This window comes from Rhinolophus sinicus, chromosome 12 (assembly GCF_057876585.1).
Source record: "Rhinolophus sinicus isolate RSI-liver-muscle chromosome 12, RSI-T2T, whole genome shotgun sequence".
In the NCBI taxonomy this organism is placed as follows: domain Eukaryota; kingdom Metazoa; phylum Chordata; class Mammalia; order Chiroptera; family Rhinolophidae; genus Rhinolophus; species Rhinolophus sinicus.
Genome location: NC_142512.1, coordinates 52,558,054 through 52,571,194, shown reverse-complemented (window position 1 = coordinate 52,571,194; position 13,141 = coordinate 52,558,054). Strand labels below are relative to the sequence as shown.

The window sequence follows — 13,141 nt, the reverse complement described above, 5'->3', positions numbered from 1 at the left end:
GTCACTTACTCGCACTGGCCACAGAGCATCTCTCCCAAAGTCCGCTGTCCTACTCTGGTCCGAGCAGCTTTTCCTTGACATACTCAAATCTTTTTGTTTTCCCCCCCGGAAGATGACAGGGTGGATGCCTGCGACTTCTTTGAAAAGGTGACTGCTTCCCTTGTAGCAGAAGTTCCTCTAATACTTTACAGATGAAAAAATCCCGGGCATCCGCCAGACTTCTGAGACGCCGCCACGCACGCTCACGTGGGTACGCAGACACATGCCTGTCAGCAGACGCCCCTGCACTCGCATTTCTATCCTACTTTACACAAAGTGAGAATCCTGGGCACAGGCAGGCCTCAAGCTCAAGACATTTGGCACAGTCTAGTCATTTCCAAACCTGAAGAGCCCAGACCCACCTGGTAAGCGGTGGAGCAGAGAACCTCAGTCTGCAAGGAACCCAGAGTGACTAGCTTGGTGGCTTGTACAGACGGAGCATTCGCCAGAGGCGTCCTCCCCTCTGAGCCATCTGCCACACTGAAGGTCAAGGGGAATAAGGGTTCTCAGGCCCCTGTGCATCCAATGACTGCTACCCAACAAGTCCAGGTACAGATTCTGTGGTCACAGCTTTGCTCCCCCTGGTCAACAAGCGTTTGATCCTTGAGGATGGCACTCCATAGAAAGAAGTGATGGGGAGGGGTGGGGCCAGGGGTTCGGGGAGTCCTCAGACTTCAAGTAGTGGGGAAGGTGTGGGGTCACTGACAGGGCTGTGGGGCAGGGATGCCAAGGTTAGAAACCAAGAAGAGACACAAATATCACACGTTCAGTCAAGGCATTTTCAAGAGACAATCACAGAAATAACTTTTTTGGAAATTACAATGTGACACATTTGGCAACTCTTAAAGAAAACAGCCATCCCCACCCCAAGCCATCAGAGGGTTCAAAATCCCTTTATTCCAGTTTAAAAAGTCAGGGGAGGAAGATGGGCCAATGGAGGGTAAGAAAAGGCCTCAGGAAGCAGTTAAACCAACTACCTAAGGCTCCCATCTGTCTGATTCAGTACAGGATGCCACTTGCCCAAAACCTCCTCTTGGGGAGAAAACAAGTGACCTGGAGGGTCCAGGCTGCCAGACACAAACGAGGCAAAGCTGAATGCCCCAAACCCGAGCAGTAATCCCCAATGTCCAACCACAAGCAACAATACCTCCCTCCCCTTCCTCAGAGGCTTTGTTCATAGGAATGTGGGATCCTCTGGCAACTCTACCCCTTATCCAACCTCAATTCAGTTTGACAAATGGAAGCTACAATTGTTTGTATCTGCTATATTCGTTTGGGGTGCATAGAAGGATGGGAAAGAGTGTTACAGAGCGGCTGCCAACATCCAATGTGGCACACTCAGATGAAAACATGGCACGGCTCAGAGACAACCTCTTTCATTTGCTCCAGCTCCCTTGAAGTACAGGCACATACAAGGAGCTAGGCCTTCCTTTTCCCCTCCCCAGACCTCCATAGGGCTCCAACTGGAACCCAGCCCAGATGCTGCTATAAAGATTTGTTATAACACTGGCTAAGAAAACAAAAGCAGGTTTCTGAAAAGGTATTCTGCAGCCAGAAGCTACATCTATCTTCAGGTTCCTGTGGGTGGGGTGGGGATTCCTTTGGTTTTGACCAGAATGCTCTCCACTGGGGGCCAGGCTCAGCTTTGCTTTGCAGTAGCTCGGTGACTGTACAGGAGCAAGATTTAACTTCACAAAGATGCTCTGCTGGGTTGCTCTCTTGACATTTCGGATTCTGGAGTTTACATCCGCGATCCTCTCTCTTGAAGAATCTAGAAGTGGAAGGTGGGGGAGAGGGCTGAAGCTTGTCTGGATGCAGGTTGAGGGTGCTAAGCAGACTGCTGAGGGAGAAGAAGGAGACCCACAGCTGCTTCCCACTGGGCCCGTGAGCAGCCCCCCATTCCTTGTCAGGACTGGAGCCCCACCTATCCTGAAGCACTTTTGTTGTAAAAGACTCTTGCTGAACACGGCCAGGCAAACTGTGCTGCTGGAGCACTTCTCCCGCGCTAAAGGAAACAGTCCAGGCACACTGCGCGTCGGTGATTTGCAAGTGTGTGTGTGTGTGTGTGTGTGTGTGTGTGTGTGTTTGAGGAAAAAGAATATGATAGTATACAATTTTCCAGTAACTTAAGAATGGAAAAAGTCACAAAGGTAACCAAATACTTTTTCTCTTCAGGTAGAGGAGAGAGAGAGAGAGAGAGAGACAGAGAGAAAGAGAGAGAGAGAGAGAGAGAGAGAGAGAGACAGAGAGAGAGAGAGAGAGAGAGAGAGAGAGAGAAGAGAGAAGAGAGAGAACAGTTTCAAATAATAAAGGCAAAATACTTTCCAATTTTGAGTTTCAGAAATCTCACCTTGTAGTAATTAGTGGCAATAAGCTTTTCTTTTTCATTGATCTGGGAGAGGCTGGGAAAAGTCTACCCTATTTCAGATCATGTTTCCTAACTAAAAACTGTCACTGCTCCATAAGTCTTGATTTAAATTATTGAGGGAAAAGGTCAAAATGAAGGGAAAATGCAAAGCTGGCTTGAGAAGGAAAGGAAAGAACTGATGAGTGAGAGTTCAGACAAAGCCCGTGGAAAGGCTGGGAACCAACAGTCAGGGACAAAATTCTGCGGAAGCGACTTCTTACCTTCGCCTTCTCACTCGGCTCTATGACAATGCCATTGGTAGAATTATTTAGCTCTCTGGAGACAACACAGAGGAATTCTGCCTGATCTTCATTTCCATAGTTATAGGAAGATCCAATGCTGATTAGCTGATCAAACAAGAATATAGTGAACATACAGATCTTAAAATACTAAAGTATCACACAAATTAAACCCATCTCCTGACTGAACGTTGTAGTCTTGCTTCTCAATGGAGGAAGAATTCTCTAGGAGTATCGAGGCCCCAGTGGATAACTGGATCTGTTATTCATCAGGCGTCACCCGTGAGGGTTCCCCAAAGAGAAAAGCCTGAGTTCTGCCACTGTCCCCTGAAATACCCCAAAGGCAGCTACCAGGATTAATGTGATCACATCCCCTCCAGTGAACACGGAGGGAAAACACAATGTTTCTGTGAATGAAAATGGACACTTGCTTCAGCCAAAACACCTACACAGAGCTGGCTCCTCTTTAAGCAGAAGTTCTAGACAGGAGACTGGCATTCGAAGGCTCTGGAAAGCACCAAGCAAATTACTATATGTCGCTGGCACTTTTAACCTTTTTGGGGAATTGAATTCAGGGTGTAATGCTAAATAGGCAATACACATGCTGAGGGAGAAGCTGAGCTCAAAGGTGAGGTCAGCCGGGTGTGCACGTGGGGCCTCAAGTCAGGCGACGGTGGCTGACTGGCTGTCTGGCTGGGCTGAAGACACCTCAGCCTCTTTGTGCACTAACTTCCCCATCCATATAATGGGCTCAATGGGAGCATACTTTGAATTCCTACAGGACATTAGCAAGATGAGAAAAATAAGATTAAAAAGTATTCATTGGTTTCACAAAGAATACTTGAAAAAAGTTTTCCTACTATCCTCTGCAGGGAGAACTACTTCTGGGGTGACAGTATGACGTTTTGCACCCCACACCTGCACAGGGGCGGACACACAAGCAGAACGGATTCTGTAGTGAAGGTAAAAGTGAGTAATGACCCAGTATCGGTTCTGGAGACAGAGACACAAAAATGACTTGTATGTGAGAAGGTAACGTTATGGTGACAGCTTCAGCTGACGTCTGAAACTACATAAACATAGGCAGGGCGCATATAAAACTATAATATGTTCCTTGTATTCATGCTTGGCCGCCCTGGGTGTGGAAGACAATAGATGAACTGAACAAGTCTGCCATCTAATGGAAGAAAATAGTTAAAATTCTGACTTTTCTGGCTTTGTTTTGATACCTCAATCATAGCCACAAAGCTAAGAGAACAGAAGTCGATAGCCTGATGGGAAATGACCAGGCCACGCTTCGCATTACACTTGATTCCTTTCCCATCACCCCAGCTCCCTGTGCTTTTTATGGTGCATTACATATACACTCAGAGGGACCAAGTTCTGACCCTGTGGTAAGGAGAGGAAGGGTTATTGTTCAACCCTGGTCTTCTTTAGGTACTTATTCTAGAATGTGTCAACAGAGCACTTCTGGTAAAAATCCCTCTCACAGGAAAATAACACGAGAGAGAGAAGCACTTTCAATCCAGAACAAGCTGCTGCCGCCTCCCTCTGGGCACAATCAAGCTGAAACTTTGGATATGAAACTGGGAGACATGTTCTGCCCAACTCATCCTGTCCTACTGAACACACAGCCCACACCAAGTGGCACTCTCTCCCCAGGGTTCTGAACAGAACCACGTGAACCCAGCCTGACCGAACTCCCAGGGTCATTAACTGACACAGACGGTGATGTTCGAAAAGTGTGCATTCCTAGGCTAAGACACTCGGATTGCTTCTACTTCAGGAACATACCTGTTCGAATTTCCAACCATCAGACATGGTGGAGACCATCTGCGTAAGCTCCTCTTCTTGGCACTGCAGGACTCGGTACACATGCTTCACGGGGCCCTGTGACAACCACGAACAGACTTGGAAGAAGTTTCAAGGACACAACAGTTTGCAGCAGCCTCGGTGAGGCGAAAAGAACAAACACTGAAAAGCAGCCTACTTGGCATTTTTTTTCTTGGCAGCCACTCTCTATCCCCTTTTACAAGTAGAATTGTAGTTTTTCAATAAAAACTTATGCAAGGAAAGTAAGGGTCCAAGGATATGAATCAGTGGGGAAAATAATTCTGAAGTTTTCAGAGGGGTGAACTATGTGCTTAGAGTTCACCTATTCCCCTAAATAGAAACTAGAGTAAAATGACCTTGAACTCTCGGACAAGAAAGCCACATTTTAAGTTGTTCATATCTGACAGACATACTGAAAATGTAGAGCATATTTTGGTTGAGTGACAGCTTATTATGGGAACAGTGTATTAAACAGGAGTCCCATAATATACAAACACTTAAGCTATCTTTACCCTCGGCCTATGCCACCTAAAAGTGAAAGTGTCTCAGTGTTAATTAAATGCTAACATTCCTGCTACAGACAACTGTGGTAGAACAAAAAATAAATATTTGGTCGTTGTCCCTGGCTCCTGACACCTGACACCGAGTTCCTAAAACCCTTAGAATCTTGAGTGACAGTGTCTATTATATGCTAATGATTGGTCACCAGAGAGATCAAGCACATAATTACAGGGTTAGAACTTTCAGTCCTACCCAACCTCAGGGGGGAGGGAAAAGGGGCTGGAGATTTCATTCAATAACCAAAAACCAACAGTTTAATCAATCATGACTATAATGACACATCCTAAAAAACCCCTAAACAATGAAGTTCAAGGAGATTCCAAGTCGGCAAACACACCCAGTGCTGGCAGGTGGCGTACCCCGACCACTCAGGACCTCACCCTGTAAATCTCTTCACCTGGCTGTTCATTTGTACCCTTCATAATAAACTCTAACAGTAAGAACTCTTCCTGAGTTCTCTAAGTCATTCTAGCACATTATCGAACCTGAAGAGGGGCATCGTGGGAACCCTTGATTTGCAGCCCATGTGGACAGAAGGGCCGGTAGGTGGGAAGTAGGACTGGCGCCTGAAGTAAGGGCAGTTTTGTGAGACTGAGCCCTGAAACCTGTGGAATAGTTACTACTTCCAGGTAGCTGGTGTCAGACATTCAGAGAGAAGTCATTTGCTAGCCAGACTCAACGCTCCAGAACGTAAGTTAGATACAGAAGCCAAAAGGCTGAGCAACCGAGTGGCTGCCCCACTGCGGCAGCACTGAGGCCCCTAGACTTGACCATAGCAGAAGCCTCACACTTACACTTGGCCTGTGCGGGATGAGGAGCCAAAGTCAGGGGAGGACAAAGGTTGCTACAGGGAGGCATGCTCGCCAGATGAAAGCTCCTGTTCCAGAAGGACAATTAAAGCCACACTGGAGCACTCAGTGTCTAGCAATCTGGGACCAATCAGCTGTCCATCTACTGCCTGTCCCAGAGGGCTTGGGCCATTTGCTAGAGCACAGACGGCAACCAAGGTTCCTAACGACGACGCTCGGTCACGGAGAGAGGGATGAATTATGTTCAATCACAATTTTAAGAAAATGTGGACTGTTTCCTTAAGAACGATGCAAATTTAGTTCTAGTATTTTTTTGAAAGGACGAGTGGGCTTCAGTTAGCTGGAAAATTAGTTTTGGAACAACTTAGTACTTGGGAAATTCCAGATAAACAACAGCAGCCACTGATGAGGGAGTGCTCCAAGCCCGAAGTGCTTTCCCTTTGCTCTTGTCTCCACTGCAGTCCTGAAAGGCAGGTCTTGGCTCCCTACTGCACAGGGGACACTGGTGCCGGAGTGTGCTCTCTTGCCAGCTGTAGAGCCATGATGCGGCTGAGAGGTAGAGCGGGGACTTGAACCCAGGTCAGCCTGATGACACTGGATTCTTTGTCCTTCTAAACGAGCTGTAGCTTTCATTAACCAAGGGACTGAGGTATTTTAAAAATTTCCTTCCATACAAAACATAGGACAAATCTTCTAAAGATTTCAATCGACTCTAACGACACACTTTAGAAACAACCAGGTGTCTTATGTTACAAAACTCAGAGCATCAGAAGATCTATGATACTGGCCACAGTCGTCCAAGTCCCAGGCATTTCAGACATCTGTATTGCTTCTTTATTCTTTTTATCTTGCAAAGCAAATCACTGGTGTTCTCAGATGCACCGAGATTAATCACCTAGCAAAAAATAATATCAGAGACAGCAGAGTAGTAGAATGGTGGCAGCCACCAAAAGAGAGATCACTAAAAAACGGTGGGGTAGGAATCCATATCTTGGGCTTTGCCAGAATGTCTGCCATGTGGGTCTCCTTTAAACAAAGACAAGTTAAAGGATGTAATAAGTTTGTAGGGACAACCACGGAAATCTACGCACGACCAACTTCACCTGAGAGTCACGTGCAACAAATGCAAAAGAGGGCATCTTTGAACAAATCAAATTATTGCTTAGATTTTCACTAAATAAAAAGAACACATGGAAAGATCAATTAACATCAAAAAGGTCTTGACATGCCTAGAATAAAAAAACTTCCAACTGGGTATAAATCTACAAGCGTTCAGAATCTAGAGGGCTCAGTAACTTAACTGCCATCATCAAACAGAAATCTTAGGATGCTCTCAAGGCATGAGCCAATGGCAAAGAACCAGAATGTTCAGGTACTATGATTTGAATAGTCTCAAACTGCATAATTCATGGTATCATGAAAATGTATACTAAGCGATCAAAAGCTTTTTTGGAATGTGGAAAATTGAGGATAAGGTTAGATTTTCAGAATGTCTAAGGTATTAAATATCTGCAATAGTGAAAAATGCCACGTAAATATAATGAGATGGCAGAAAGATTGGTGACACGAGATCATATTTCATGTGGTAATCTGCAAACCAACTACAGATTCATCTCTGAACATAAAAGGAGCCTTTCAGCCCTCAGCCAGATGAAAGAGAGTGAAACGAATAAGCCCTTCTTTCTACCTTTGCAAAGTCCTGGAGATCAAGTGGTAAGAGAGTTCATTTGTTATCATAGGTGTCAGTTATTCAACCAGATAATTCCATTTAGCGCCAGAAAATGTTGATATATGAAGTCTAACACAGAAAGAGCAAGGAACTATTTTTTTACTTTGGAAAAGAAACGTATTGCCTTCCTCTTAATCACAGGAAAATTCTACGTCACATTAGATTAGATCTCAAGAAAGCACCCACCAGCAGTATCTGATGGGACCAGAGGCAAGTCACGCTACAAGACAGATGGTCACAGTGGAGTCTGCCTCTGTCCTGTGACTCGAGTTGTACTTTCTTAAAATAGAGCCCAAATACAGGACAGGGAGTGTCTGTTTTTCCTGCTAGACGTCAAGCTTCTTGAGGGCACGAACTTCTCCTAGTTGTCATGGAATCCCAAGGACCTAACAGATGCTACTGTGGCCACTTAAGACACATGATGGGGGATGTGACGTGACGTGAGCTGAGTATGCCCCACTGTCTCTCCTTCTCAAACCAGGTGGCAAATTGTGGGTTTCATTTTTGTTACTATGTATACTGAGTTAATATCAAAATCCACACTTTGTAATAAAAAAGAGAAACTTGATATTATTTCCTCAGAAGCATGACTCACAAGCAGCTTCTGAAGTCTACACCATGAGACTGGTTTCAAGTGGCTGGCAGGAGCCAGATGTGACGTGGTCGCATATTTACGTCTGGTCCTAATAAAGAGCGGCCAATAGGTGTAAGCAAGACCTCGCCTGGTCTTTACGCAGAGGGAGAGACACTCTGTCAGAGAGAACAGGTTTTGCACCTAAAGTGCTGTGGGTTTCTCCCAATGCCACACAGTGAGCAGCTACAACCTCCCCATTCTTCTAAAGGGCCATGAGGCTGGTTTGTTTTCTCTGTTATTTCTTCTTCTCTACGTCCGTGTTTTGAACAAGCCTGGTGGAGTGTGTGCTGTCTGCCTGGCAGACGGCAGTGTTCCTACGCAGACCTCTGACTCTGAGGGTACATCATCCTCTCCAAGTCACACCCAGACACATGGACAGAGAGAGCCACTGAGAGAGTTTTCCCTTAAAAGTTCAAAAGCCATTACTTGTGAAGTTCTGTTCTCATTGTCCCGTATCCTTTCCTTAACCAGTCGCACAAGAGATGCGATGTTATAAAACTCCGCCTCTTCCAGCACACCTAGAACAAAGAGAAAACTGTAGTTAAAGATGTGTGTGACTTCCCCAGAGAACAGTAAGAACGGCTGAAGTTTAATGGCTTGCTAAGAACTGCATTTTTCAAATGCGAGTCTAGTGTCTCTCCCTCAGTCTGGGAAACGTCTCTTTGCTGTTCAGGGTGAACTCACTACCTCTCTCCCAACAGAAACGAGCTAAGCACCAGGGCTGCCATGTTTCAACCCGACAGTTTTCCATCTGGCACCTTCCCTGACTCTCCCTGCACCTGCCATTAGCTGCAGAATAACTTTCCCATATATCACTTAGTTCCTGGAACTAGTCACATTGGACATCTCCGGAGCTTGCAATTTTTACCTGAGCTTGTCATTTGTCCTGAAAATGACCAGGGGTGGGTTATATGTGTAAATATACATGGACCAAATTTCATAGGATGCTTATTGTTTGAACATAAAAGGTAATCATGGAAAGAATCCTATGCTGAACGAAATCAAAGGTCCTAGACAGGACAACTAAGTGGATGTGTGATCCTGTACCAGGAAGAAAACTTGCTACAAAGGCCTTTATGGGAATAGTTGACGTAACTGGAATATAAGCTATAGATAAAAGTATTTATCAATATTAAATTTTCTCAATTGGATAACTGTACTGTGGTTATGTAAGAGAATATCCTTGTTCTTGGGACATACACATTGAAGTATTAAGGGGTAAAGTTTGGTATCTATTCTCAAATAGTTCAGAAATAAAAACTGGGGGGTAGAGGGAAGCAGAAAGAGAGAGAAAATGAATGAATGATAATGTAAATATGACCAAAAAAACGTTAAAAGTTGGTGAATTTGGGTAAAGCGAGTTCTTTGTACTATTCTTGCCCTTTTCTCGAAGTTTGAAATTATTTCAAGTAAGTTTTTCAAAAGGCATTAGAAAAAGAAAAAGATGCTTAAGATTCCTCTTTTTAAGAAACAAGATTACCCATGAATTGATCACTGTTGAAGCTGGATGGTGGATGCATGGGACTTATGGTACCAGTCCCATTACTTCTGCATGCATTTCAAATGTTTAAACAAGAGAAAGGGGCCACTCCAGTGGCTCAGGTGGTTGGAGCGCCATGCTGCTAATGCCGAGGTCACCGGTTCAATTCCCACAGGGGCCAGTGAGCTGCGCCCTCTACAGCTAACATTCTGAGCAGCTCTCCCTGGAGCTGGGCTGCCCTGAGCAGCTGGAGGTTGGCGTGAGCTACCGTGTGCCACCATGAGTGGCCGGTGGCCAGTGTGAGTGGCTGGCAGCCATCGTGAGCGGCCGGCAGCTGGCGAGAGCTGCTGTGAGCAGCCGGCCAGTGACCGACTGCCTCAGTCGGGGGGGACCGCAAGGCTCATAATACCAGCATGGACCAGGGAGCTGTGTCCTACACTAGAATGAGAAACAATGGCTTGAACTGAAAAGGTGAGGGGGAGGCAGAAAGAAGGGGAAAAAAAAGAGAAAGGGCATTAAAAAAAGAGAGAGTGAGTCCTCTTTTTACTGGTTGAAACAGAGGTGTTTTGCAGCCTCTTAATTAACTGGCACAGCCATTACAGCGTTCTTACTCATAGCTAACAGTCCCAGGTCAGGACGCACTAGATTTAGGGACAGGCCCCAATCTTCAACTGAATGCCTTTAGTGAGACAAAGCCCAGCCTTTTAGAAAGATGTCTCACCCACTTACAGTTCAAATGACCCCAAAACCAAAAAGATGAGGCCACTGCTGATGCACCTGACAATGGACTAGAGAATGAATTAGGTCAGCTGCAAAAATTTATAAGGAGGCATGAGACCAGTCTTAAAAAAAAAAAGGAGGCCAAGCCTTTATTACTTTTTTACAGCTGTAAGTTCAAACTAAAATTGAAAATATAAATAACTGAATGTCAGAGAGATGTGTTGCTTCAGGCTATGGACATTCACTGCTAGCACATAAGTAAAAGTAAAAAGGGATCCTGACAATTCGGCAGGTTCAGAAAAAGCTGCCGCAGCTGCCCACAAAGCGGGCCTACCTATTTTCCTTCTCATCAAGGAGGCTAAACAGAGCCCCATGGGGCTCCGGCAAACAAGACTCCCTCGTACGACACTAGGTGACTGGAGACTCCCTGCTCACTTTCATAAACCTTTACTCTACTTGCACGAGCTCGATACACGTTTCAAACAAAAATCAAATTTGTGAAACAGATTCAACCTGAATTTTGAAAATGCCCAGTTCAAACACTGTTCTTACCTTCTTCTGCCAACTCCTTTGTAATGATGAGCTTCCCATGGCGGAGGTAGTTTAGGATAGGGCCAAAGTAGGTGGGGTCCCTGTCAATCAGATAGGCTCCTGTCTCGTCCTGCCAACCAAACACAAGGGTATCGCAGTGGAACTTGCAGACCAAGTCAGGGCAGGGTTTCAACCTCTGTCACATTCATTAGTGACAGCGCAAGTTTTGCTACACATTTGCTTATCAAAAACTACTGGCAAGAAGGCTAGCTTTACGTATCTTATATTTTAAGATCATTTATGCATGTACAGGCGTTATCATCTAGTGTTTACTTGCACGTCTGAAATCTTGCCTTGGACACATTACCAATACTCTTCTGTGGGCTATTTGTTATAAAGAAAGAGGAAGAAAATGTCATAGTTGCATGACTTAAATCTTTGCTTGAGATGGACATTCTGACTTCTCTATTGCCCCCGAATCACATTCCTAATTCTAAGAAAACCTCTGTTTAGTTGGCAACGCTCCTGAGCTCAAGGCCAACATCAGTGGGAGTCTGCATTGCCAGCTGTAACTCACACACCCCAGCTCTGTGCCCAGAGGAAGCTTGGCACTGTCAGGACTTGGCTCTGAGCAGCTTTAGTCCTACTCATCTTTACAGTAAAAGGAATGAGAATAAACTGGCTCCTACTGCAATAAGGAAGACTTAGGGTAGACCAAAACAATTCCTTTATAAGCAAGCGTTTTGGAATCTCTTTCAAGTTAGGGTAGGACAAGTTTCCACCAATCTGAGATTTATCAGAGGAGAGGTAAGAGATGAATAAATGAAATCAACCCATGTTTACCCCACCCCAAGTCTGTTTCAAGGTAACAGGCTGCGTGCTATATGGGTATAAGGTGGTGTAAAATATGGTCAATTCCTGTAAGTTGGGAACTAAAAGATGAACACATAAAGTTAAAAAAAAATTCAGACAACAGTTCAAACTGGAAATGGGTTAAGTGTCTTGGCTCCTCTCACCCTTGGTTAGCAGCCATGCATCTTGTCCAACAGCATTCTTGTTTTCATTTTTCCCTGGGTCTTAATCAATCATCTTAGGTTTGCACTGGCAAATGGTAACCTCTTTCCAAGGAATGTATTTGATCTCAAATATGGACCGAAAACAGTGACTGTTACCAGATAGATCAGGGGCCATGACCACAGGAAAGAAGTGTGATATCACGAGAAGCACTTCCTGCAGCTGTGGAAGCCATCCTCTAAGCCAAGCTTTCACCTAACTTGGCAGAAGGGTCCGAGAAGTCTGAGAAAGCTACAAAGATGCCTTAACTCAATCTGACCCAGTTCTGGATCTATCTGGCACAGGCAGTGAGGGGCTGACAAGCAGCCAGGGAAAAACTCACGCGGATCTGAGGGGCTGGAATACGGAGAAGGGCACACACAGTGTGGGGAACAAGTCACTGAGAACAAAACGAAGGGTGGGGTCAGAGAGAAAACGGGGATGCACCTGAGGATGGGGGAGAATAGCTCCCGGGGTTCGCCCGGCAGGGGAAGGGGAGGGGGCCCGGGACCGAGAAGCCCGTCTGTGAGGAGCGTGTCACAGGAATCTGGAGACGAGCCTAAGGTGAATGAGAGGGTCCAAAGGCCCGGGGCGCGCCCGAGGGCGGGGCGCACCTTGTCTGAGTCCAGCTCCGGGTCCTCCTGGCAGCAGAGGCGGCAGAGGAAGGACTTGGGCTCCCGGCCTAGGGTCTGTCTGGTGGTCACGAAGTAGGTGCCGCCCACGTTCAGCCGGACCCAGCGGGCCGCGCCGCCGCCCCCTGCCCGCTCGGGCGGTCCGGGACCCGGCTCCAGCGGCTGCGCGGCGGCAGGAGGGCGACCGTGCCCGCGGGGCGTAGGGCCAGCGGGGCGAGGGCTGGGGGGCCCGCGGCAAGGGCCGTCGCCCAGTCCGCTCCCGCCACCCCCTCCCAGCCCGGCCATCGCCGGGTCCAGTTGCAGCTCCGCCATCTTGGGCCGCCGCCGCCGCCGCTGCCCGCGCGCCGCCGGGCCGGCCCATCTCTCGGCAGGGAGAGTCGGGTCGGCCCATCGGCGGGGGTGGGGCCGGGGAGAGGGATGGGAGCGCCCCCAACCAGAGCTCGGGGACCCGCGCGTTGGAGGTGCTGTGCCCGC

The 13,141-nt window shown here is 46.7% G+C and overlaps 1 protein-coding gene across 1 annotated transcript; it reads right to left on the bottom strand.

The window, feature by feature from the left end:
* Nucleotides 1-797: 797 nt before the first annotated feature.
* KCTD2 (potassium channel tetramerization domain containing 2) lies at nt 798-13,109 on the bottom strand. Its single transcript, XM_019745447.3, has 6 exons — nt 12,650-13,109; nt 11,004-11,112; nt 8,678-8,769; nt 4,480-4,575; nt 2,668-2,793; nt 798-1,810 (listed from the first exon to the last, which is right to left on the bottom strand). The coding sequence occupies exons 1-6, from the start codon at nt 12,977-12,979 to the stop codon at nt 1,781-1,783; spliced, it is 783 nt and encodes a 260-aa protein (XP_019601006.2). The 5' UTR covers nt 12,980-13,109; the 3' UTR covers nt 798-1,780.
* Between the last annotated feature and the right edge of the window lie 32 nt (nt 13,110-13,141).

Bases quoted from the DNA above. Each gene is read 5' to 3' on its own strand.
- KCTD2 (XM_019745447.3), bottom strand. From the start codon at position 12,979: ATGGCGGAGCTGCAACTGGACCCGGCGATGGCCGGGCTGGGAGGGGGT. The intron at 11,113-12,649 runs GTGCGCCCCGCC...TTTGGTTGGCAG, and splicing joins CGGAGCTGGACTCAGACAAG to GACGAGACAGGAGCCTATCT. The intron at 4,576-8,677 runs GTAATGGCTTTT...TGGTTGTCACAG, and splicing joins ATGAGAACAGAACTTCACAA to GGCCCCGTGAAGCATGTGTA.